The 27,531-nt window shown below is 34.6% G+C and overlaps 1 protein-coding gene and 1 long non-coding RNA gene across 8 annotated transcripts in view; both read right to left on the bottom strand.

The window, feature by feature from the left end:
* Positions 1-27,531, bottom strand: part of LRBA (LPS responsive beige-like anchor protein) — a 712,651-nt gene that overhangs the window by 429,025 nt on the left and 256,095 nt on the right. For all 7 annotated transcript variants that reach the window (XR_014812812.1, XR_014812814.1, XR_014812813.1 and 4 more), the window contains one exon: positions 20,569-20,677. Coding sequence is in view for 4 of the 7 variants with exons in the window: in XM_021100637.2 (XP_020956296.1) it covers positions 20,569-20,677 (109 nt within the window). In the remaining 3 variants the exon portion in view is untranslated. The remainder of the gene's footprint in view (positions 1-20,568; positions 20,678-27,531) is intronic.
* Positions 12,169-18,185, bottom strand: LOC146400917 (uncharacterized). The gene is made up of 2 exons (XR_014812827.1): positions 13,462-18,185; positions 12,169-13,162 (listed from the first exon to the last, which is right to left on the bottom strand). It is a non-coding gene; the product is annotated as an uncharacterized LOC146400917 (long non-coding RNA).

Here is a 27,531-nt window from a genome sequence, read left to right as displayed (position 1 = left end):
TTTTCTGTACTCTAAAGATCATTTCTCCTACTTATTAAAATGACTTCCAATTCCATATGTAACCCAAACATGATCTACAGAGACTTCCAAGCCTATAAAATATAATCTAGGGGAAGAAATATTCATGTTCATAAAAGACCAAAATGTCAAATTAAGATTTTATAGAGAATCAAGCAGCATGGTATAATGCTTACTGGCATACAACAAATACTCAAGAAATATTAGATATTAATATATGAACACCAGTAAGGCAAAGAAGAGAATGCTAAATTAAACATTTCACTTCACACTCTTAAATCAGTTAGAATTCCCAAGAAGACTATTTTTTTTTTTAAATGCAGGTGTATGTTCTTCAGTTCTTTTTATTTATTTATTTATTTGTTTGTTTGTTTGTTTATTTATTTTGTCTTTTTGCTGTTTCTTTGGGCCGCTCCCGCGGCATATGGAGGTTCCCAGGCTAGGGGTCCAATCGGAGCTGTAGCCACCAGCCTACGCCAGAGCCACAGCAACGCGGGATCCGAGCCGCGTCTTCAACCTACACCACAGCTCACGGCAACGCTGGATCGTTAACCCACTGAGCAAGGGCAGGGACCGAACCCGCAACCTCATGGTTCCTAACTGGATTCGTTAACCACTGCGCCACGACGGGAACTCCGTATTTTTTTATTCATTAAACAAACATTTACTGAACAGCAATTATGTACCTTTTACTAAAAATTGAAAATAACCAAGGGGCAAAAGACAAGCATGATTTCAACACTTACACATTGATAAGGCATAATAACACGTAACTAAAGAAATTATAGGAGTTCCCATTGTGGCGCAGCAGAAACGTATCCGACTAGGAACCATGAGGCTGCGTGTCTGATCCCTGGCCTCACTCAGTGGGTTAAGGATCTGGCGTTGCCATGAGCTGTGGTGTAGGTTGCAGACGAGGCTGGGATCCTGCGTGGCTGTGGCTGTGGTGTAGGCCAGCAGCAACAGCTCCAATTCGACTCCTACCCTGGGAACCTCCATATGCTGCAGGTACAAACCTAAAGAAAAAAAAAAAAAAATTACTTTATCTATTGTTTATTATTAAGTCAATTGCTTTTAAAAAGGCCTAAAAGAATACTGTGCAGGAGGAAAGAGTTACCTCCTTTGGTAGGGTGGGCCCAGAAGGCCTCTTAAGGAGGTGACTTAGAAAGGGGAACATAAAGGTCAGAGGTTACATGTTACATAAGCAAAAAGTAGACAGAAGAGCACACTCTGCTAAGACATAAGGTCAATGTGCAGTCCTACGCTTAACATATCAGCATCATCTGACAGTTCATTGTTCTTTAAAAACTTTTAAAAGTAGCCTTTCAGAACATCAATTTCTGGCTTTTTATCTACCTACGGGAAGAAGAACATTCTGTCACTGTTCACTCAGGTGGCGACTGCATCCTGATCGTGGTGTTTAATACCACCAGTTATGGTCGGATCTCCCAATTTGTACCCTGAGCCGGCACTCCTCCCACAAATTTCAAGTTTATGTATCCAACTGCCTAACGAACATCTCAGTTTAAATGGCTCATAGGCATTTCAAACGTATGTTCAAAACTGGGCTCTTGACCCTCCCTCATGGCTCTAACCTGCTCCTTCTGAAGTCTTATCACTTGAGCAACTCCATTCTTCTACATCCTCAAACCATAACCTTCTCTCCAGCCTTGATTGCCCTTCATTCTCTCAACATAACACATTACATCCATCAGCATATCCTGTTAGCTCTACAGTGAAACAGATGAAGATGCCACCACTTCTCACTACCTTCAATCCCATCAGCCCAGTTCAAGTAATCATTTCTTCTCTTGGGCAGTACAGTCACTGATCTTCCTATTTAGGCCCCTGCCTCCCCTCAGTCTCTTGTTAAAAGAGCAACCAGAATGAGGTCCTCAAAACGTTACTCAGATTGTCATTTCTCTGCTCCTAACCCTCCAATCGTCTCCCAACTGTTAATAATGAAAGTCACTGCTATGGCTAACAATGTCTTATACGATCCAGCCCAACAACAACTCTTTAACCTCACATCCTTCTCTTTGCCCATTAATGCATCCAACCTAAATACATTGGGTTTCATATGATCCTACAAATGTTCCAGGCATGCACTTGGCTGAAAGCATTTGTACCATGTGTTCCCTCACTGTGGCACACACTTCCCTCTGTCATCACCACGTACTCCTTCACCTACTTGAAGCTCTTTTCAGTGAGGGCCTTCCTATCACCCGATTTAAAATAACCATGCGACATTTGGCTTTTTTTTTCTCCAGAGCACTTTCTAAAGTCTGTCTTTAGAATCACCACCTTGGTTTTACTGTTTATAATCTGTTTTCCTTCAAAAGCATGTAAGTTCTAAGAGACCAGGTATTTATGTCAGTTTTGGAAATTCTTTCTCAGTCCCAGAACAGTGTTTTGTGACACAGCAATATGCTCCGTAAATACCTCTGAAGAAAATGAATGTATAGAGACTCTGATAGAAGAAAGAGATCAACACAGTAAGAGTTGAAAGATTAGTGTGATTAATGCAGAATGACATGAGGAGACTAGCAGAAGATGAAATGGGGGAAAAAGTAAAAGTTAGATAACATAGGGCCTCACAAGTTATCGTAAGTGCTTTGTGTGTTTTTTTGTTTTTTGGGTGCTTTTGGGGGGGTTTGTTTTAATGAGCAATAAAAAAACCACTGAAGTGTTACAGAGGAAGGAGATGATGTGTGTTATGTGACCAGTTCATGTTTTAGAATCTTTTGTACTGATATGTAGAAAACATGAGAATGGAGTAAGATTAAAAATAGGAGGCATGTTGCTATCATGCAGATGAAAGGTGGTAGTCTGAACTAGGGCAAAAGAAACAATACAAATACATTAATTTCAAGACACACTGTAAAGACTGCATTTCCAGGATGCTTGAATATACAGCAGAGGAAAAACAGAATTCAAGGATGACTGTTAACTTTCTGATTTTGTAGGCTGGTAGGAAAGGAAAATCAAAAGTCTTTTTTTTTTTTTTCTTTTTAATGGCTCCACTCACAGCATATGGAAGTTCCCAGGCCAGGGATTAAATCTGAGCCACAGCTGTGGCCTACACTGCAGCTACCGGGTCCTTTAACTCACTGCACCAGGCCGGGGATCGAACCTGTGTCCCCACAACGACCCAGCCACTGAAGTCAGATTGTTAACCCATTATGCCAAAGAACTCCAAGAGTCCTTTTTAAACTTATTAAATACAATGTAATTAAGATAACAGCAGCTCACATACATGGAATAATTTACTATATGCTAGACATTGATCTCAGTGTTCTAGATGATCTCATTTAACTCTCAGAACTCTATCATAATCCTCACTTCACAAAAGAGAGACACAAGAACTGAGAAGTTAAGAAGGTTAAACTACTGAGTATTAGAGTCCATATCAAAACCTCAGCAATTTGAATCCAGCTCTTAAAACTCAAGCTATATGGCACTGTGAAAAATCGAAGTGTATATGTAAAATACAGTTAAGTAAGTCTGGCACTCAGAAAAGGAACTTGGATCAAAGACATAAATTTCAAAATTAGCAAACTAAAGATAGTATTTAAGAATTATAGAAACAGGAGTTCCCATCATGGCTTGGTGGTTAACGAATCTGACTAGGAACCACAAGGTTGTGGGTTCGATCCCTGGCCTTGCTCAGTGGGTTAAGGATCTGGCGTTGCCATGAGCTGTGGTGTAGGTTGTAGATGTGGCTTGGATCCCACATTGCTGTGGCTGTGGTGTAGGCCGGCAGCAACAGCTCTGATTAGACCCCTAGGCTGGGAATATCCACATGCCATGGGAGGAGCCCCAGAAAAGGCAAAAAGACAAAAAAAAAAAAAAAAAGAATTATAGAAACAGATTACACTACTTAGCAAGAGACCACAGACACATAAGAAAAGGCTTAGGATAAAGTTCTGAGGCGCTTCCTCATTTAAAGGCTATGCAGAGAAAAGATACTAGAAAAACTACAGAGAAGGGGAGACAGGAGAGAACACTTGCTAGCATTAGACAATGAGATGAGGTTTACTCAAAAACAGAGAGATAAATGCTGGTTTGGATTACACTGAGGTCACTGGTAATCCCAAGAAGTTTCAAGGGAGTGGTGGTGGAAGTAGAAGCCTGATTGCCCTGAAGCCAAAATGACATGAGGAAGTTCAGAGGAAAGAGAAAGTTTATAGGTTGAAAACCAATGTAGGGATTGATTACTCGACTGAAAGAAAAATAGGAGCCAGGAGAGTGAAGTCAAGAGAAGGTTCTGAGTTTGTTTTTAGTTTAGTTATAGATGGAATGTATTACAACATGCTCCGGTGCTTTCTCAGGAGAAAAGGAAACTTGATCAGGAAAGAGAAAAGTGTTCAAAGTCTTGAGAAGTGGGAGTGAGGAAGGGCTCCAAAAACCCAAACAGATCTGCACTAAAAAGGGTGGAGCTCTCTAACAGGTGAGGCTTAACAGACAAATATATATTGAATTGCTTGGTGATGGACAGATTCAGCATCATTCCACTCTAACAAATTTTGCAATAAATAGGAGTTGAGGGCTTCAGCTGACAATATGTGCAGAGTAGGGTATTTGGTTTTGAGGAAGAGGAAAAGATATGAAGGAAATAATTTACTCAGGGTATGGGAATTAAAGCCTTCCAGAGAAACCTAATAGGGTAACTGGAAAATACTAAAAGCCTATTAAAGTTTGGGAGTGTGGATGGAATGGTAAATGAATTAGTGCAACTGAGTACTTGCCAAAGTATGTGATACACTCAGTTGTTAAGATGCCTTGGGGCTCTTCTCATCCACCACACTCTATGGATGGCTTCAGCTCCTATCAATCCACTAAAAGCATCCAAATATAACATGCGTATTCAGATATATCTTATCTAGGCGTGAACTCTTTATTTAGCCCCCCAAACCAAACCCTCAGTATGTTCCAAACTACACAATTTTCCAACATGTTCTTTCTCCTAATATCCCAATCAAGAGGATTATAGTATCTAGCAACTCAACAAAACAAACTCTTTTAAGCCTTTTACATCACTCAATATACTCAACAGCTCCACATATTCAAAAACATGTTAAAAAATAAATAAGGTAAAATTCACATTAAATTAGCCACCCTAAAGGGCACAATTCAGTGGCATTAAGCACATTCACAATGTTGTGCAACCAACAATAGATCAAGTTGAAAAACATTTCCATCCCTTTAAAGTCAACACTTAAGCACCTTCTTCCCATTCTCCATTCCCCAGCCAGAGGCAACCAACAATCTGAGTCCCATCTTTATGGATTTATCTATTCTGAATATTTCATATAAATGATTTATACATCTTTTTTTCTGTGTTTGTCCTCTTCCACTTAGCATTAAGTTTTGAGAGTTATCTATATTGTAGCATGGATTTAGTACTTTATTCCTTTTTCATTACTGTATAATATTCAATTTAATATACCATAATTTGTTTATCTACCCATCTACTGCTGGACATTTTGGCTGTTTCTACCTCCTGGATACTGTGAACAGTGCTGCTATGAACATACATTTTATTAGTCAAGTTTCTTCAAAGGAACAGAACCATAAGATATACAGATATATACATAAGAGACTTATTAAAGCCATTGGTTCATGGGGTCAAGAAGTATCATGAGCACCATCTGGAAGTGAGACAACCAGAAAAACTGGTGGTGTAATTCAGTCCAGGAATTTGGAGGCTAAATGGTGTAAGTCCTCCTCTTACCTGGAAAGCCTAAGAACCAGGGGCACCAACATCCAAGTACAGAAGAAGATAAATGATGACTCAACTCAAGAACAGAGAATTAATTCATCCTTCCTCTACCTTTCTGTGCCATGCAGGCCCTCAATGGATTGGATTATGCCCACTGGCACTCAGGAGGGGGATATTCTTAATTCACCGCACTTATTCAAATACTAATCTCTTCTGGCAACACCCTCACAGATACACCCAGTGATAATATTTTAACAGCTATCTGGACACCCTGGTCAAGATGACACACAAAGTAAACCACAGAGACATTCATGTGAACTTGTTTGAATAACTACTTTCAGTTCACCTGGACACATTTCTAGGAGTAGAGATGCTGTGTCCTATGGTAATTGTGTTAAATTTCTGGGAAACTATTAGACTGTATCCACAGCATCTATACCATTTTATATTCCACCAACAGTCAATAACGGTCCTGCTACCTTCATATCCTTGCCAATATTTGTTATTGTCTATCTTTTTAACTTTAGCTGTCCTAGTGGGGGTGAAATGGGATATCATTTTGATTTGTATTCACCTAATGACTAATGCTATTGAACATCTTTCCATTTTGTTTGTTGGCCATTTGTCTATCTTTAGAGGAAAGTCTATTTAGGTTCTTTGCTCATTTTTCATTTGGGTTGTTTGGTTTTTTGTTACTGGGTTGAAAGATATTAACATCTAGATAATAAACACTTTTATGAGATATAAATTTGCAAATATTTTCTCCCATTGTATAGGGTATCTTTTTCTTTCTTAATAATGCCCTGTAATACACAGTTTTTAATTTTGATGACATGCAATTACCCATTTTTTCTTTAGTTGCTTCTGATTTTATGTCATATCTAACAATCTATTTCCACATACAAAGTCATGAATATTTACCTCTATGTTATCTTCTAAGAGTTTGTGAATTCATTCTTATTGTATATGATGTGAGGTATCAAGTTAATTCTTTTGTATGTGGATATCGAGTTGTCTTAGCACAATTTATTGAGACTATTTGTTTCTCATTGAATTATCTTGTTTCAATTTATTGAGACTATTCTTTTCTCATTGAATTATCTTGTCAAATATCAATTAATCTTTATTTACAAATTTATATCTAGATTCTCAACTGTATTCATCTGTTCTATATGTCTATAATACTGCTGGTACCATGATTATTACAGCTTTGTAGTAAATTTTTTAAATGAGGAAGTATAAGTGCTCCAATTTTGTTCTCTTTTAAGAAAGTCTGTTTTGGCTACTCAGGGCCACTTGCAATCCCACAGGAATTTCAGGAATAAATAATTTTTTAAATATCCATCTCTTTTTTAGATGCAATTTTTCATTCTCAAATTTAAACTTTTCATCTACTTAATTACATTCTATGGTCTAATACTCTGCTGAAAACACGGAAAAAAGATAATTATCAATTAAAACAAAAACATTTGTATCGTTACCACACTTCTATTTGATGCCATATTAATTTATTATGCCAGAAAATTGTATTTAACAATGTAATAAAAGATGAAGAACAAAACAGAACAGTAGATTTAGAGAATTAAGCTAGTAAATATTTTAAATTGCTTATTAATCAATCATATACCATACATCTACCGGTAAAACCAGATTCTCAATAAAGGACTTGAAATATTAACAGTTTAAATACTATAATTCTAAATAAGTCCACAAGTTAAGATTGTACAAGGACATTTATTGGCTGTTCATATATGAATTCATTAATATTTTAAAGAATGACCATTTGAGACATCTAAAAATAGAAAGCTGTAAGTAGATGCTCATAATTTATTCCAAGGAACTACATTACCTATGAAAGGTGCTTTCTGCAGTAATGGAGAATAATGGGCCTTGAATTACAAGCATAATACTCTCTGAAGACAGATATGTGGCTCAGTAGTCAGTAAACATGTCTCAAAAAACTGTCTATATCAAAAACATCCCTCATAGAAATATGATTGATAAAGTACTGCCAAAAAAAAGACACGAGATTTCTTATGTTTAAAATTCTTCTGCTCTTTTATAACCAAAAGATTCATTAAATCCTATGGTAATTAGCCAAACTTGTAGTTTTAAGTAACTGCTTCTACCTACACTTAGAGAATACAGGTTTTGAAATTATACTTCATTGCATAACCTAGTCTGACATTCTAAGAAAGAGTCTAAGTCCCTATAAATTACTGGGAGAAAGTCACTTAGAGCACTCACATCTCTAATATACATCAGATTTATATTTAGATTAATGTTTAAGATTAAAATTTTAGGTTCATATTGAGAAGAAAGTAAACCATTCACTGCATATAACTGCCAAACACTGACTGTAAAATGGCACTTTAAAAGAATTAAAACTATGTGGATGTCTTACGTTTTATGCGTGAAGAAACACAAATGAACAGAAAAGGCCAACAAATTTTTAAGTAGCTGGAAATGCTAAATTTAATTACTAAAAAGAAATCATGCAGAGAGCCTGGCTGACAAATAAGATTTACAATGAACTCAGGAAGTCAAGTAAAAGTATGAAGACATTTTCAATATCTACAGATAATCATAAACTCAGATTTAAAGAGTGTATGGATAATATACATATTCCCCAAACTCTATAGCATTAGAATACAGTAAACTATTAGCTCAACGACAAAGTAGTAAAACTAAAAAAAAAAATTTCACACAGAAGATTTACCATTATATTTGATATATAAAAGTGATATATATGAAATATGAAACATAAAACAGGCAGCACATTTTTCATTAATTAGACAAATCAATTAAAGCACTAGGAAAGCTAAATACACTATGGATAATTCCTATTAAAAAGAATACTGGTTGGTGAATTTTATTTGTCTCCTCATCACAGATCTTTGACATAAGAATTATATTTATTCAACTTATGATTTCAAATCTTATAATCTGTACATATATATACATATATGATATATGCAACATATATACATGTTACACATGTACATATTTATGTGGATGAATAATATTGCACTGTTTGAATATCCTAGATTTTGTTTATCCATTCATCACTTGACAGACATTTGGGTTAATTCCACTTTTGGGTTATTATAAACAACATTTTTATGAACATTTGTGTATAAGGGTTTACGTGAATGTATGTTTTCAATTCTCTTGGGTATATACCTAAGAGTGGAATTATTGGGTCATATGCTAATTCTATAATTAACCATTTAAGAAACTGCCAACCTGTTTTCCTACAAGGCTGCACCATTTTAGGCTCCTACCAATGTGTTCTAGTTTCTTCACATGTCCACCAACTCTTGTTATTAGCTGACTTTATTATAACCATTCTAGGAGGTATGATGTGATATCTCACTGTGGTTTTGATTGCATTTTCTTAATGATAATGATGTTAAGTATCTTTTCACATGCTTATTGGCCATTCGTATATCATCCTCAGAGAAATACCTATTCAAATCTTCCGCCTAAATGTCTCCTTACAATTTTTTTAACACTTTTATAACTACTTGATAATCAGAAGTCAGTTCTTTTTTTTTTTTTTTTTTTTTTTTTTGTCTTTTGAGGGCTGCACCCAGAGCATATGGAGGTTCCCAGGCTAGGGGTCCAATCGGAGCTGTTGCTGCCAGCCTACGCCACAGCCACAGAAATGCCAGATCCGAGCTGTGTTTGAGACCAACACCACAGCTCACAGCAATGCCAGATCCTTAACCCACTGAGAGAGGCCAGGGATCGAATCCATAACCTCATGGTTCCCAGTCAGATTTGTTTCCACTGTGCCACAATGGGAACTCCAGCAGTCAGTTCTTATTGACACTGATCCCTAATATAATTTCCACATTAAATTTTCATAGAGCTAATCATGCCTTACTGAACATCTTGCAAAAGAGTCTAGAATATATATATTTATCTTTTCAAATGGGATTGATAAGCACTTACTTGAGTTCTTTAAAAATTCCCACTGGGAATTTTACTATGATTATAGATTACAGATCAGAGTGTTTTGGGTATTGGGTCTGGTTTTTTTTGTTGTTGTTGTTTTTTAACAAACAAAAAAGCCTATAAATATAAGCTAAATTTCAAAGTAGGCCAATTTGAAATCCTCAATAAACTTCAAAGTTAAAAATTACACATACCATACTATCTACTATAATGCAATAAAATAATAACAAAATCTGAACAAACAATAAAAGACAAAATCCTTGAATAATTACTAGATCAAAAATATACAATTTACAAAATTTAAAAAATGAGTATGTCATGTAATAAACAGGATGAGGCCACTGCTGTCCTCAGAGTAATGTTAATATTCCAAACAGTTTCCATTTTTTAAAAAAGAATACTTTCAACAAAACAAGAAAAAAAGGGAAAAACACAAAAGGAATGCAAGGGAGGGAAAAAAAAACAGTTATCAAAAGATGCAAGTGATTTAGAAAACAACTCAACCAATCAATAAATAAGCCCATGACTTGGCTCTTTGAAAAAAAAAAAAAAGCTAATATATGTTTTTTATGACAATAGTATATAAGGAAAAGCAAATCAACATCAGTTATAAATAATTATAAAAATTATAAAATTCTTTAAAAAATCAGAATTGGTTAAAAATCCTCAACCTGGAAGGATTTCTTCATATAAGGGAATCTAAAAAATTTTATTAATGTACAACATAATTTCTATAGATGCCATAATACAAACATAATCTTACTAAACAATGATAAAGATACAAAAGAAAATTCAGTCACAAACACCTATGTAACAACAAAATGCAGAGTTCAAAATTATTAATTGCATAACAGGCAGTAATAATTTTTACTTTTTGTAATATGATAATAATTAAAAATATAAATGTCTATAAGAAGCCTGGCATTATAATAATAATTATATTTACAGAAATACACAAAAATACAATGGTTTTTATTTTTATTTTTTTTAAGGCTGCACTTGCAGCATATGGAAGTTCCCAGGCTATGGGTCACATTGGAGCTACAGCTGCCAGCCTAAACCACAGTCACAACACTCAGGTTCAGAGCTGCGTCTGCAACCTACACCACAGCTCATGGCAATGCCAGATCCTTAACCCACTGAGTAAGGCAACGGACGGAACCTGCAACTTCATGGTTCCTAGTTGGATTCATTTCCACTGCACCATGACGGGGAACTCTGACAATGGATTATTATATAAAGCAACAAAAAATGAGGAAGCTCAATATATATTGACAACACACACACACACACACACACACACACACACACACAAACAAGGTGCAAAATTGTATATACCAAGTATTTATCTGTGTTAAAGATACATGACATATTTGTATTCCCTAAATAAAATATTTCCTTGCTGGGGGTGGGGGCACAAAACAAGAAACTGATAATGCTGATTCCCCTGGCACAAGTGTGCAAATGAGAGATTTTCCTACAAAATCTTTTGTATAGTTATAAATATAAATTTTTACCAATTTTTTAAAAATTAAGTTAAAAAAACTGAGAGGAATGACCGTGTTCAAGGTCACCCTCACTACAAATAGAAGTAATGTAGTCCTTAAAAAAAACAGGAGTCCATATGCTTTTATTTATCAAAGTGAAGATTATTCAATTATGGCAACAGCACAACTAAAATGGGAAAAGAATATAACATGAAGGGTTTTGAAAAGAAATTTGTCAATATGTATTAAGGTACCCAAAAGAGTTCATAATCCAATCCCAGATTTTTATTTAAATGAATTTATCCCATGTAGAAAATCAGAACCGCAAAAAAGACTTATGAGTATTGATATTCTTCATGGCATTCTTTGTAAAACATACAGAATTTAAGTATCTAAAGAATTTGAATAAGAAATGGTAAAATTAATTACAACATGTTTATACTCAGCAATATCACAGCTTTACAAATCATGTTTTTAAAAAAAATTTTTTCATGATGGCAAACCGCTGAGAAAACAATTATTTTAATGTCAGAAATTTTAAAGGTACCATTATGATTCTAATTTGGTATGTGAGTACTTTCAGTAAATGAATGAATATACATGTATTTTTTTCAGACTTTTATATACATATATATATACATATATATATGTATATAAAATGATTTACATTTTTTTCCATTATAGGTGGTTTACAGTGATCTGTCAATTTTCTACTGTACAGCATGGTGACCCAGTTACACATACATGTATACATTCTTTTTTCTCACATCATCGTCATAAGTGACTAGACATAGTTCCCAGTGCTACACAGCAGAATCTCACTGCTAATCCATTCCAAAGGCAATAGTCTGTATCTATTAACCCCAAGCTCCCAACCCATCCCACTCCCTCCCCCTTCCCCATGATAACCACAAGTCTATTCTCCAATTCCATTACATGTATTTTTAAAAGACAACAGGGTATATGGGAATTATATGCTACTTTTTGTTACTTCTTTTAAGTCTCTAATTGTGTTTTCTTTTTCCTGTCACATGGAAGTTCCCAGACTAGGGGGGTAGAATTGGAGCTATAGTTGCTGGCCTACACCACAGGCACAGCTACTGCTGGATCCCAGCCGCTTCTGTGACCTATACCATGGCGCACAGGAACGCTGGATCCTTAAACTACTGTGCAAGGCCAGGTATTAAACCTACGTCCTCATGGATACTAGTCAAGTTTGTTAACCACTGAGCCATGATCGGAACTCCTTTTCTTTTCTCTAATTATTTCAAATTAAAGTTAAAAGAAAAACAATAAACCAGTGTTAAAGCTAAATAATGAATGATTTCTATTTCTATTTTCCGTATTTTCTAAACTTTATAATAAGCATGTATCATTTCTATAATAAGAAAAATAAAACACTTATTTTGATTAAAAGAAAGCAAGTGACCATCAATCACGAAAAACGTAACTAGTAAAGCGATAAACTGGATAATTCACCATAACCCTAAAATTGGTGGTTTAAGTCTCTAATATTAGTTAATACACTTCACACTTGATCAGAATTGTCAAATATATGTTGAATAATATATTATCTCAACAGCAAAATATTTTGTGATACCATGAGGTCAACAGAGAATATAGGGACAGAAAACTACACTGGGTTATTGTTATAAGATCTGAATTCTGGCTCAAAATTATCAATTAAATAGCTATGTAACCAAGGCCAAATCACATCTCAATCTATCCTTACATACTTTTACAGACCTGCTGTGGTGCTGAAATGACAAAATCATCTTAAACCACTCAGGAGATGGTGTTAGAGAGGTCACATAGCAGAGTGGTCCTGACTCTGTATCAGATTACTTGGGCTCAAATACTAGCTTTATCAGATATTTGCTATGTGACCTAGAACAAATCCTTTAATCTCCCTGTGCTTCTAGTTCCCTTACCTATAAAAGCAGGATATTGATAATAAGAGTTACCTAAAAGGATTCTTATAAAGATTTTTTTTTTTTTTTTTTGTCTTTTTTGTTGTTGTTGTTGTTGTTATTGTTGCTATTTCTTGGGCCGCTGCTGCGGCATATGGAGGTTCCCAGGCTAGGGGTTGAATCGGAGCTGTAGCCACCGGCCTACACCAGAGCCACAGCAACGCGGGATCCGAGCCGCGTCTGCAACCTACACCACAGCTCACGGCAACGCCGGATCGTTAACCCACTGAGCAAGCGCAGGGATCGAACCCGCAACCTCATGGTTCCTAGTCGGATTCGTTAACCACTGCGCCACGACGGGAACTCCTTATAAAGATTTTTTAACACAAGTTAAAAGCTTAAACAAGTGTTGTTATAGAAGAGTTCACTAATATTAAAAAATGTAAAAGTACAAAAAATTCACTACTTTATTTAAAAATATTTTGTTTGCTAATGTGAAAAAATACTTGAATCCTTCATCTAAAAGAAAAATATATAGATTGCTATATTAAAAATTAAACTAGTGCTTTTATGCCTTTTACTCGTAAAAAAGAATGTTTCTATTACTTCAAATAAACTGACTAGCCATCTACTTTGCCATTCCATTGAGACTAATGAGAAGTAAGTTCTATTGTATAACTTGAAATTCAGAACAACATCAGCCAGAGGGCATAAGGAATTCTCACTAAAGTAGACTTTAACTTACACATATTCCTAAAAATTAAGTTATTACATGATAATCTTGATCACATCTTTTAAAGATGTAACACATTCATTTAAATAAACTAAACTTTGATAGACAATTCTAATCCGACCTGCGTCGGCAACCTATACCACTGCTCACAGCAGCGCCAGATCCCACTGGGTGAGGGCAAGGATCAAACCCTCATCCTCATGGATACTAGTCAAGTTTGTAACCCACTGAGCCACAACAGGAGCTCCCTGATGGACAGTTTTTAAGCAAAAGATTTTCATGAACTGTGCACACCCATATATACACTATATTTACAAGACAGGGTACAATGTTTTGCATAATATATTTTTTAATAAACATTGTTTAGAGCTATAAGATTAAAAAATAAAGATGTACACGTAATCAATGCTGTCATGGAACCTATACATAAATCAAAAGCAGAAGATGTCAAGGATAAACAACTCCAATGATGATCATGCAATGAACTTAAAGAGATGTGCATTTCAGATCTACACTGTCATCAATCCCTTGATAATAAATGAAACAAGTCAGCTACTTTACAACCACAAATAGTGTATTAAATACATGACAACATCTCTTTTTTGCAGGAGAAAGTAACTAGCAGTAGATAAAGTTCAAATATATTATTAAAGAATGCACAGCATGAATTCAAGGCTGAATATAGATAACCTTTAGAATATAAGCTGTCTAGGAAAAAATATGCTTCATCTTGTAGAGTATTATTCAAGATTTAAGAGCAATATAGTTAGAAATATATTAAACATGAACATGCCTCAATCAATTGGGGTTCTGTGAAACAAAAGAATCCATCTTCTGTGAAAATAAAGACTAGAAAATACTAAAAATACGTTTGCTCTCTTAAAATTGACTCTCATGTGAAAGAGTTGAAAAATTTAACTAACAATAAAATCAGTTTGGAAATATTTGTTTTTATTTAGATGCTTTATTATAATACTTTAGAATATTACTTTTACAATATTATAAACCTCACAGCAAGATGATATGGATTTAAATGAAAAACTGTAGTAGATAAAGTATAAAATTAAATTAGCTTGGAATAAAGCTGCTGTATATATCAGGATTAAATTCTATTCACACATTCTATAGAAATCTAATAAAATGTGAATCAAATACATAAATTAGTGATTAAGAGATAAAATGCCTTGGTCTGGAGTTCAGTTATAACTCTAGGTTAGTTTCTCCTTATGCTGTTTTTTCACTTATAAAATGACAGATAATAACTGTACCACCTCAGAAGTTATACTGTAAGGATTAAGTTAGTTTAAAACTTATAAAGCACCCCTTAACACTTCCTGACACGACATAAAGACTCGTGCACTATTAGCTACTGTTATTACCATTATCCCTCATCTAAATTGCAAATACATATACACCATTTGGGTCAAATCAATTTAATCTCTTCTAATATACAGAAGAATCTTTCCTCTTCTGAATTCTACTTTTTCTCCTTCCTCATTCTCTCATATCCATACACATAAGAACACATACCTCCACCACCATGATCACTAAAACTTCAAATAAAATGAATGAATTGCAATCTCAAACCAAAGTTACAAAGGAACTTCTCCATAATCAATTAGAAAGGACACTAAGGAAAAGAGCCCAGAGTAGGTTGGTAGGCTGAAATGCAATTTTGAAAGTTTTTTTCCTTTAAATTCTAAAAATTTAGCAGAAACAAATCCACCTAACAACAACTAGGAGAAAATAAACTAACAAAAATAACCAGCAACAAAAGAAACAGAACGTGAAGCACTGAACATTAAATAATTAGTTGTGATGGGGAAAATAAACATACTGGAACTAGAACTAAAGGTGTATAACCTCAGTTCTTAACCACGTCCCCATGTGCCAGAAGCAATGCTGGTAAACAGACAACATCCTAATAACTTTTCTTAATACCTTCATACATGAAGAGAAACAAACTAAGAGTATCATTATCTCTTGCTTCTACCAACTGAAGATGCTAGAAAAACTTCCACTGCAAAAATTGGTGAAGCAAGGAAATGAAAAATAGGGGCTGACTTCCTAGGACAGAAGTATATTCCAGACTACTCTCTGAAATGATGGATAATGATTCATGGCTAAGCACATTTTTCCCTGATACAAATTGCCCATATGTTTCAGGTAAGGTGGAATGAACTTGGTAGAAAATAATTAACAAAATCTTACAAGAGAAAGCAAGACTTGGATGTGCTAAGAAAGCCTCCTCAACTATCTCAAAGATCTCTCTCCCTCTCTTCATAATAGGCAAACAATACCGGGCAAAAGTCAAATTTCAAAAATCAAACTCTGGCTCAGCTAGGAAAAACTTAGCTTTACAGACATTGAGGAGGAGGGAAGGAATCACTAAAATATTCTGTTTGTCTATGGAAAACAATACTTTCATTAACATAAATCACCAATCAGTGAATAAATAGAACACAAGCCAAGAAATAAAATATTTACATAAAACTGGAAGAGACTAAACAAAAGACAAAGAATCTCGGAAGAATATGTGACAAAAAATGAAAGGAGATGCCTCATGATTATTTTCTTCTAAAAAACAACTTAAAAATACCCAAAAAGCCCACAAAAAAGATAAAAATCAAAATAAAGCGAAAAAGGAAAAGGCAGAGGTTGAAGATCGAAATAAACAAAATGAAGAACAAAACAATCAACCATAAGCATCAGGGACAAAAAAAAAAAAATTAAGATTTAATTACTCATATCTAGAGATCAAAGAAAGTAAAGTAATCAAGAAATAACTAATAGATATGACAGACATCTAACACAGATTAATGTGTCACTAAATAAGGAAAAAGAGAATAAAAAGTAAAACATATTTCAAATTTTCATTTACAGAAAATTCTAAGAACTAAAGGAAAAATCTGAATTTACATTATAAACAAAGACTATGTTCCAGAAATTTTTGATAAATAATGTTTAACACTGAGTCATATTCCTATTAAGAAATGAACTCCATGGACAAATAAAGGAATCTCAAACAGCAAACAATTTAGGAAAAATATCAGAGTAGCCTCACACTTCTCTGAAAGCAACATTCAAAGTCAGAACACAATGAAGCAATGTCTATAAAGTTCTAAACGAATGCAAGTGTTAGCTAAGAACACTCAAACGATCAGGATGTCATTCAGATAAAAAGCCAGATGATTTAATATTCTGAAATAGGAAAGAATTTTAAGTTTACAGTACACATGAGCCCTTTGTGGCAGAGGAGGATGAAACCTAGCCAACTAAGAACTGAGTGAGAAGAAAGAACCTGGGGAAACTAAGAAATTATGACTAATAGAAGAGGGGGATAGTGAATTCACTTACATATATTATAAACACGCAAGTATTAACAGAATTGTGGTTACAAATATGAGTGTTAAGTATTTAGACAATATACAAATTAAAATGTGACTTTAAACACTGGGAGCTGAAGAGATAAACGAAAAGAAAGTATGAGGACCAATGTACTCAGCTCTCACAGAAGGCTATAAATTGAAATATGAACTTAAAACACAAAGTTATGAATCAAGCTCTTATTTTTTAAAAAACAAGCCATCGATCTCTTAATTTTTCATAATTTATTAACATCCTGTTTATTGAGGAAATGATGGTTCTTTTGTTAAAGAAACATTTCCTTCTGTTTTCCTGTTTTCCCATTGTTGTATTTATTTTATAAAATTTACATACAGTGCTTCAATAAGCAGCCTTCACATCTAAGCTTACATACTATTACTTTTTTTTCTTAAGAGATATATTCACAGATATATATGGGGCTGTGAGTGAGTGTGCCTATATAATTATTATTAAAATACATATGACCATGTTGCCTTCCTATAACATTAAAAATGTACATTTTAACTAAAAATATAAAAGAATACCATTGCCCATCTCATCTCCCCTATCTCCTTCAATGGTGCATTACTACTTTAAATCTCAGAAAAGTGATAGATCACAGCTTTCCTACTTTATATTTTCCTAAATATTTGCATAAATACAAAATGATTTGAGTATCATTTTCTATGTTATGGATAACTCATATTCTTCTGCGAAATCCCTATTCATATCATTTATTTGCCTACTGGGTCAACTTTTCTCTTATCATTTCATAAGAATTATTAATACAGTGAACATATTAATTTATCCATATTTCCATATTCCATTATGTCTTTCCACATTGTTGATGGTATCTGTTCTCAGCTTAATGTTACATGCAGTAACAGCTATTTACTATTATACTTTTTAAGTGCTCTTAGTTACAAAATTCTCATATACACTTCAGCTCCAGTTTTACAGTTTTCCAAATATTTTCCTGAAATATTTACTATGTCATCTTCACCCTATATCCTTACTCCATTTGGAAGTTTTTTTTTTTTTTTGTATGTACTGTCTTTACAGTATTTTTTTAATTAGCATTGTTTATTTGGGAAGTCATGTACATCCTCAATATTCTTTTTTCACTAATCTTAAGCTATATTAATATATTTTTTGCCCATATTAACTGGATATTTGCATATCCAAATATGTGGATGTTCTTGATATTTACATATTTTTAAAGGGATATTTAAATTTCAAATATTCCACCATTATGCTAATGGAATGATATGCTAATTATACTGTACTGAATTTACATGTTAATTTGAGAAAAACTGACATTTATATGTCAATAAAATTTTCTCTTTTTGACTATAATGGACATTATGAAAACATTTGGGGAAATATAAGTAAGGTCTACATTTAAATAATAGCATTGTACCAATGTTAATTTTCTGACTTGATAACTGTCCAAGATTAAAACGGAGAATGGGCATAGGAAATTCTCAGTGCAGTATTAGAGGTAAAAGGGTATTATGGCTTCAACTTATTCTCAAATTCAGAAAAAAAAAAAAAAAGAGCAGAAAAGCAAATGTGGTAAAACTTTTAACAACTGCAGAATCTAGGAGGATGGTGGATAGGAGGTCTTGTATTACTCATAATTTTTCTATAAATCTCAAATATTTTCAAAATAAAAGAATGATTTTAGTTTATGCCTCTCTCTCTCATACATACACACAGAGCAAGATATACTATCCAGCATCGAAAGACTTCCAGTCATTTATATTTTGTTTTGTATTAAAGAGATTTTATATTTTTGTTATAAATTAGTATCTGTACATTTCTTATAGAATTCAACGCAAAATGGTATTTTTGTCCTAACTGTAAAACAGATCCATATTTCTGATTTTCATTCACTTCCTGCTTGCTGGTCAAAGGAAAAGTTATTAATTTTTTGGCATATTTACCTTCCATCCAATAAACCTTGCTAAAGATTTTCCAGAAGAAAAATGTTCAAGAATCTCTTAGATTTTCCTAGATCATACAATTAACAATCTGAAAGTGATAATATTTCTTCTTATCTACCATTTATATTAGCTATATTATACTTGCAAGAACATAAAAAATTTCTTAAATAATATTAATAGACTATATCACTCTTTATTTCCTGATTTTAATGGAAGCAGCTTTAACCATTAAAAATGATTATCATTATCATATTCAGATTGTTTTCTTACATACTTTTTTCCCAGTCATTATGGCTGTATGCTAAAATTTATAATACACTTTTTTTCTCCATTTATTGATAATCTTCAGATGATTTTCCTATATTTAATGTGTTGATATAACTTATAGGCAGATATCTTAATAGCAAACCATCTTTAGAGTTCATGAGTAAATTCTAAGTAGTCACACTATACAGCTGACCCTAAGACAATGTGAGAGTTAATATATATAGAATTTATTGACCCTTCACATCCAAGGTTCTGCCACATCTGCAGTTTCAATCAAGTGAAGACTGTGAGGTACTCTAGTATCTACAATTGAAAAATAACAGCTGGGAAGTGGGCCCACATTAAACCTGCCTGTTCAAGAGTCAATTGCATGGTTCTTTCATTACATTTTTGGATCATGTTGGTTAAAGTTTAGTTAGAAGTTTATGCCCAAGTCTTTCAGTGAAATTAGTCTTCTACTGTTTTGTTTTTCTAATATCTTTTTCATGTTATGATAATTGTATAAAACGCACTTGGGGAGGTTTTCATCACTTTTAATGTACCAGAAAAATATCTGCAACATTTCCTTATCTGTTCTTAACATCTAAGAAAGAACCCAGATGGTGCTTTTCAATTTTTTTTTCCAATTCTTAGCAAATGTTCCTGTCAAATATTCTAGTACACCTTAGGTGTGAATTTTTATAATTTATACAGCTACAATACCATTAATTTCCTCTATGAATTCATGTTTGTTATACATGTTCAGGAGCAACTGCTGAGACAAGCATTGGTCCCAGGATGGATTTGTCAGGATGGATTGGTCCATGTTGAGGATCCAAGAAAGCTCTACGTGCCCTTATTTCTTCTCAGCTACAACCTCAAACTTCATACCTCTGTTCAGCCTCTCTCTAGAAACCTGAAAGAGCTTATCTAAATGGGGATTGTCATTGCCAGCTAACTAAAGTCCTCTACTCATTTACTTGGCTGGAAGATGATCAGAGCCTGGGCTGCAGAGACTTGTACCTTCTTTCCAGGGTTCCCCAGGATTCTCTCACAAACTATTTTTGAATTTTTGATGATACGTGTCTACTTGGATCAGGCTGCCATTTACCTACACAGTTTCCCACGACTACCATTAAAAAATAGTAACGGCCCCACACCAGTCGTATGTTTAACCTACCTCAAATTCTGCATGTCTGTGAATATCTTCTGCTCGCTGCCTGCTCAGGATAAATTCGGCTTCATTTGCTACTCTTACTAGATGATCCTTCATTGTCTGGCTCAGCAACCTATAGAAAGAGGAAGATTGTCAAATAAATGTGTAAACAAATATCATTCATTGCTCAAAGGTGGTGTATTTTGTTATTTGGGAGAGGAAAGAATGTTTACTTCTTTGATGTCATACCAAACGAAGGACATTTTTTCATACCAAATAAAGTGAAGAACATAACAGCAACAAGTTATCCTGGCAGCAGCAAATTAGCTTTTATCAAAATAACTACCAACAAAAGCAAATGAAAATGCTAGATTAAATTTATGTTTCAATCTTTTTTTAAAGTATTAGAGAGTTTCTGGGGAGTTCCTGTCATGGCTAAGCAGAAACAAATCTGACTAGCATCCATGAGTATGCATGTTCGATCCCTGGCCTTGCTCAGTGGGCTAAGGATCCAGCGTTGCTGTGAGCTGTGGTGTACGTCACAGACGAGGCTCGGATCTGGTGTTGTCGTGGCTGTGGTGCAGGCCAGTGGCTACAGCTCCAATTTGATGCCTAGACTGGGAACTTTCATATGCTGCGGGTGCAGACCTAAGAAGACAAATAATAATAATAAAGCATTGGAGAGTTTCTAAAGTAGCCAAGATTTAAGGAGCCAAGATCCTAGAAAAAACTTTCAGCGTGACTTTTCCTATTGAAGAATCTGCTATTCATAGGTGGGAACAGAGAAGCTAAATGGATCTGTTACAAGTTTTACAGGGCTAGGGAGCCAAAAGCTGAATTTTATAACTTGTCAAAGAAAATAAATCCTACTAGAATACCCAGGCTTACAAAAGGAACCCCAGGAAATAGACAATAAACCAGGTCTCAAAAACACTAAAACAGAGCCTCATACAACATTATGATGATTTGTACTTAAGAGTAACTGGTGCTCAAAAACCTAAACAAAATTATCAGAATTTCACAGGACAAGGAGGAAGAAAACAGAAATAATAATACAGTAAGACTCATGGTAAAATCCTAGGTTTTCCTTTCTTTTCTTTTCTTTTCTTTTTTTTTAAATGGCTGCACCCGGGATGTATGGAAGTTCCTGGACGAGGGACTAAATCCAAGCCACAGCTGCCGCAACACTGGATCCTTTGACCCACTATGCTGGGCTAGGGATAGAACCCGAGCCTCTGCAGTAACCCAAGCTGCTGCAGTCACATTCTTAACCCACTGCGCCACAGCAGTAACTCCAAAACCTTGGGTTTTCAGAAGACCTAGAAGGGCTATATGCTAGGAATAGGCAAACTGGAATAGGGCAAGCGCTCACAAAGATTTTTAAAATCCCAGCTTTGAATCAGCTCAATCTTAAATTAATGTAAATTGGCACTTAATCTAACTGCTAGTCAAATATCAAAAGAAAATATTCTCTGGAGGAAGATATCATCATCTAGAGATTTTTTAATATAATTTCCTGCAATATTAAATACAACTTCCAATATTCAATCACCAATGAACAGGCAAAATAAGAGAAAACACCAAATGAATGAAAACCAAACAAGAGACAATTCAGAAAATCAAGAAGTAAAATTTTATATCTGAACTTTGAAATAAATATACTCATACTTCGGAGTAATAAATTCTACAGAAAAATTTCAGTGGAAAATGTAAACTACAAAACTATTGAAAAAACAAATAGACATGAAATTAAGAACAGATTTACCAGCTTATTAAACTCAGCTGAAGAAGGACTACTGAAGTGAAAGCGAGGTCAGTGAAAACTAAACAGAAGCCTAGTATGAAAAATGACAAAAATTTGACAAAATAAATAATAGACATCCAGGACATGGCAAAAAGGTCTAATGAGTATATATGGTATAAGGAAAGAAAGTAGGCAAATAATTAGAAAAGAGCAATATCTTAAGAGATAACAATCACCATTTTTTGAAAACTGGAGAAAAAACATTGAGTCCTATTTTGACATGACACAACTAAGTTATACCAGAGTAAAGCTCTCCAAGGGAAAAAGTCTTAAGAGCAGCAAGGAAGAGGAAGAAAGTAGAAGGGGTAAGGACACCTTGTGGCCTTAAAAGAGCAAGAATAAAACTTAAGGAAACCAGACAAGAATGCAAAGACCTCTTCAAAGTACTAAACAAAAACAGCATCTAAGAATATACCCCTCCCAAAAAAGAATATACCCCCAAATACCTTGCAATAATCAAAGGAAAGATATTAGGCTATGGCACTGAGAAGAATCTGTTTTCTGAACTTATCTGCCTAAAAGCAGAGACTCCCCAAAGAACTCAGCTGTCATAAATCCTCTCCCCTGAAGTTCGACAAGGAGGAAAGATTGACTCCTACTACCTGTAGAGTAGAAAAGCACTAGGACAAGAAATTGTCTAAGGGAACATTGTCCCAAAACTATTTTATCTTCCATCTATTCTCCTAAGGGTCCATTTATCTTTCTGAAAAGTCAGTTGTTTTCCCAAAAGTGCCCTTCTCCCGTCTCTACCCTATAAAGCCTCAAATCCTCACCTCTTCCTTGAGCCACATTTTTATGTGAACTCCCTTCAACATCTATGAATTTAAAAATCTGTCTTTTCTCTTCCCAATTTGTCTTTTATCAGTTTGATTCACAGGCTCTCATACAAAGAACATAAGAGGGTAAAGAAAAGGCTTTCCCTCATAAGCAAAAGCAAAATAAGGACATATAACGACAAATAAAACAAAATTTGTCGATAAACAATCATATTAAAGGGAGTATTTTAGACAGAGGGAAAACACCACAAAGATATAAGTCAAGAAAGTGAAAAAACAAGCAATGGGAAAGGTAACTGTGTAGGTAAATTGAAAATAATGGCGAATATTTACAATCATAATAATGACTTCCACAACTCAAAAATACTACAATGCTTAAAATAAATAGCACTAGTACACACAGTAAGAGAAAAAAAGGAATTAGGGTGGTAATGTTTCTTTATTATCTAAGAATTGCTGAAAGAACAAATTCATATAAGATGTTAATAACTCTAACATTCATGGTGCAATCTCCAGGCAACCACTAAAAGTATCTTTAAAAAAATGTACAACCAGTAAGGTAATAAAATAATTTAATAACAAAAAATATTTACCTCAAAAAAAAAAAAAAAAAAGAGCATGCAAAGAGTTCCTGGTGTAGCACAGTGGGTTAAGAATCCAACTGAAGAAGCTTGGATCACTAGGAAAGTGCTGGTTCAATTTCCAGCCTGGTGCAGTGGGTTAAAGGATCCAGTGTTGCAACAGCTGTGGTGTAGGTCACAGCTATGCCTAGGATTCAACCCCTGACCCTGAAACTTCCATGTGCCATGGGTATGACCACTTAAAAAAGAAAGAAAGAAAGAAAGAAAGAAAGAAAGAAAGAAAGAAAGAAAGAAAGAAAGAAAGAAAGAAAGAAAGAAAGAAGGAGCATGCAAGATGTGGAGCAAATACAATAGACGCAAATAATGAGAGAATAAGTTTTAACCTAAACATATGCAAAGCAAACAGAATAATACAATTATTGTCAATTAGATTTTTTAAAGTATGTGCTGCTTATAAGTGACTCCATTTCAATATAAGGTTGAAAGGTTGTACAAAGGTTGAAAGTGATTTTTCAGGAATTCCCCGCTGTGCCTAAGCAGGTTAAGAAGCCAACTAGTATCCATGAGGACAAAGGTTCAATCCCTGGCCTCACTCAGTGGGTTAAGGATCCAGCATTGCCACAAGCTTCAGTGTAGGTCGCAGACGCAGCCTGGATCTGGCATTGCTGAGGCTGTGGCATAGGCCAGTAGCTGCAGTTCTGATTCAACCCCTAGCCTGGGAACTTCCATATGCCATAGGTACAGTCCTAAAAAGGAAAAAGAAAAATTAAAAAAAAAGGAAAAGAAAAGAATTTTTCAGAAAACAAGAATAATAAAAAAAAGTAAAAGAAAGCTATACTTATTAGTATAAAAATAAAAGCTGGCTTTAAGAAGCAAAGGCGACAGAGATGAACTTTATCTCTTCTATACTTGTATATAAGAATATATATAAGAATATGGCTTAACTAGTTGTAGAAGACATAAAGTTTATAGACTATTTTAATGGAGTTCCTGCTATGGCTCAGTGGGTTAAGGATCTTGCATTGTCTCTGCAGAGGTGCAGGTCTGATGCCCAAGCCCGTGCAATGGGTTAAGGATCTGGCATTGCTGTGAGCTGTGGTGTAGGTCGAAGATGCGGCTTGGATCCTGAGTTACTGTGGCTGTGGTGTATGCTGGCAGCTGCAGCTCCAATTCGACTCCTAGCCTGGGAACTTCCATATGCCACAGGTGTGGCCTGAAAAAGAAAAAGAAAAATACTGATAAACTAGACTTCTTCAAAATTAAAGATTTGTGGTTACAAAAGCCAACATTAAAAGAATTAGAAGGCAAACTTCAGAAAGGGAGAATACATTAAGAAGATTTACAGTCAACAAGGAGATTATATCTGAAATACTCAAGAAACTCCTACAAAATAAGAAAAGGTAATAATCTAATAAATAAAAATGACCAAAATACACAAATAAGCACTTCACAAAAAATTTCCAAATGGCAAATAAGTTCATGAAAAGATATTCAGGTGTTCAGGACCACTAAGCATCAGGGAGATACAAATTGAATTGTTTAAATAGTAGAATATTCATAAAATAAAATGCTAACAGTATCTAAAAGAAATAACCAATGTTATTTACCAGAAAATTAATGTCACTAACAATGTTGAGCAGAGCCACACCAAAAAATATATACTGTATGAATTACCTTGTAAAAAAATTTTTAACTAATTTATGGCAAAAAAATCAAGAGTTTAAGAGATGATTAACTTTGATGGTACTACAGATCTCTCCACATAATGACTCATGTGGAACATTAGCAATGATCAAACAGTTCCAAACCTTGCAATAAAATACCTTAAATGTAAACAATTGACCCATTCTGATGACTGCTTCCATAACACCATTCACCTACCATAAATACCAACGGAATGATTCATTTTATATAAATGGGAGGCTTCTGGAAAGTTTGTGTTCTATAGGTCTTCTAAACTCCGTTCTTTCAAAGAAATTGGAAAGATAGGATGGGCAGGGCTAGGATTATGTTTTCTATGCAAACAGGAAGAATAACCAACTGTAATTAAGTAATGCCCACCTTTAAAAGTTATACCCAACAGGCGTCAACAACGGCACGTCTACAGACATTCCATGGAGAATTTGCATCACTTTGTAGTAACGTTTTTATCAAAAATATAAATTAACTATGCAGAGACTTTGATACAAAGCAATCATTACACTCCTAGTAACTTGCCGTACATTCTCACAAGTGCAGAAAGATGTGTATAAGGAGTTCACTGTAACACTTTAAAAAAGCGAAAGACTGAAAGAACCAAAACACACAATTATATAATGAGATAGATTCTTCTGAATTAACAACACAAGTTTTTCCACAATGCATTATTAAATGGAAAAAAATTTGAAGAATGTTATATACAATGTGAGTTTGGGAAAAGTATGAAAGAAAATAGACTCAAGTGCCAATTATCTAGAACAAGACCAGAATTACTAGCATTATGGCATATGAGCCAAATCCAGCCTGCCAACTATTTTTGTTAATAAAGTTTTATTGGAATAAAAACCATGCCGTGCCCATCTGTTTAACTATTATTCATGGCTGTTACCATGTCGTAATACTACTACATTAAGCTGAGTAGTAGCAACAGAGATCATATGGCCTGCAAAGTCGAAAACAGTTACTATCTGGCCCTTTACCACCTTCTCTAGAAAATTAGGCTATATGTCCCTTCCTTGCATTTCTCTATTCTTTTAAGTTTCATAACAAGCAATAATTAAAAGGAAAACAGAAAATCCTTCTGCCATTTTTTCCATATTTCTATACACCATACACTATTTATAATTTGATTTCAGATCTATCAGACCCTCTCCATTATCTTCAAACTGTCTCACAGCCACTTTAGAAGTTAATGCAAAGTCTTATCCATGATTTTGGGGGGTAACCTTATTAAGGTATGTTTTTCAAATGTTATTAAACAGCACACATTCAGGCTACAGATTAAAAACAATCCCTAGTACAATTTTAAAACCTGATAATGAATAACTTCCTATGACTCTACAGATAGAGAAAGCACTGGCTTTCGCAAGTGCAAATGTGAAATACTGATTTGTGCTTCTTAGTTTCTCTCTAGAGACCAAAAACCACACTGCAGAGTTAACATCAATATATTCATCGCAACACTCAAATATTAATTGCATTGATCAGTCAATGGCACACCAGCCTCCCAATCCCCAAACAAGCAACCTCAAAGTTACTCCAGTCCCTCCCTCTTTGCTACCACCTTCCCCCAGGCCCTGAATCGATCAGCAAACCCTGTCAATATTTCCTCTGCAAAATTTCAGATTTAATTTATGATCTCAATTTCACAGCCAATGTCTTGAAAAATCAAACCTTAACGATTTCACACACATTATAACTGAATGAGTCTTCTGAATAGCAACTCTGATCCATTAACATTTTTGTCTATCATTCTGACTTTTGAATCACTGTCCAATATCTTTTTAATACCTCATGTGCTATAAAGACGAGGCTAAGCACTGAAGATGAGCTTTCCTTATGTTTTAGTTAGGGAGAAAAAGAATACTCTGAGGTCCTCTCCAGCTTTAAATTCTAATATAAGTGATGTGGTGACATACTCTAAGGTGGCCTCCAATGAGTCAAGGTCTTATATGACTCACCCCACTGAACTGAACCTGGACAGAATCTTCGCCTTGGTTCTAGGAAACATGTATACAGTAAAGGTGATGGGATAGACCTTCCTTAATTAGGTTACTTTATATAGCAAAGGCAAGGGGACAGACACTCCTGTGACATGGTACATTATATAGGTTCTGCCTTAGCTGAA

Source organism: Sus scrofa, chromosome 8 (genome assembly GCF_054392235.1).
Source record: "Sus scrofa isolate SSC_HxYL_T2T_F1_AM1 chromosome 8, Sscrofa_HxYL_maternal_Yorkshire_Landrace_v2.0, whole genome shotgun sequence".
In the NCBI taxonomy this organism is placed as follows: Eukaryota; Metazoa; Chordata; class Mammalia; order Artiodactyla; family Suidae; genus Sus; species Sus scrofa.
The sequence above is the reverse complement of the archived record's forward strand: the minus strand, read 5'-3'. Positions and strand labels throughout refer to the sequence as shown.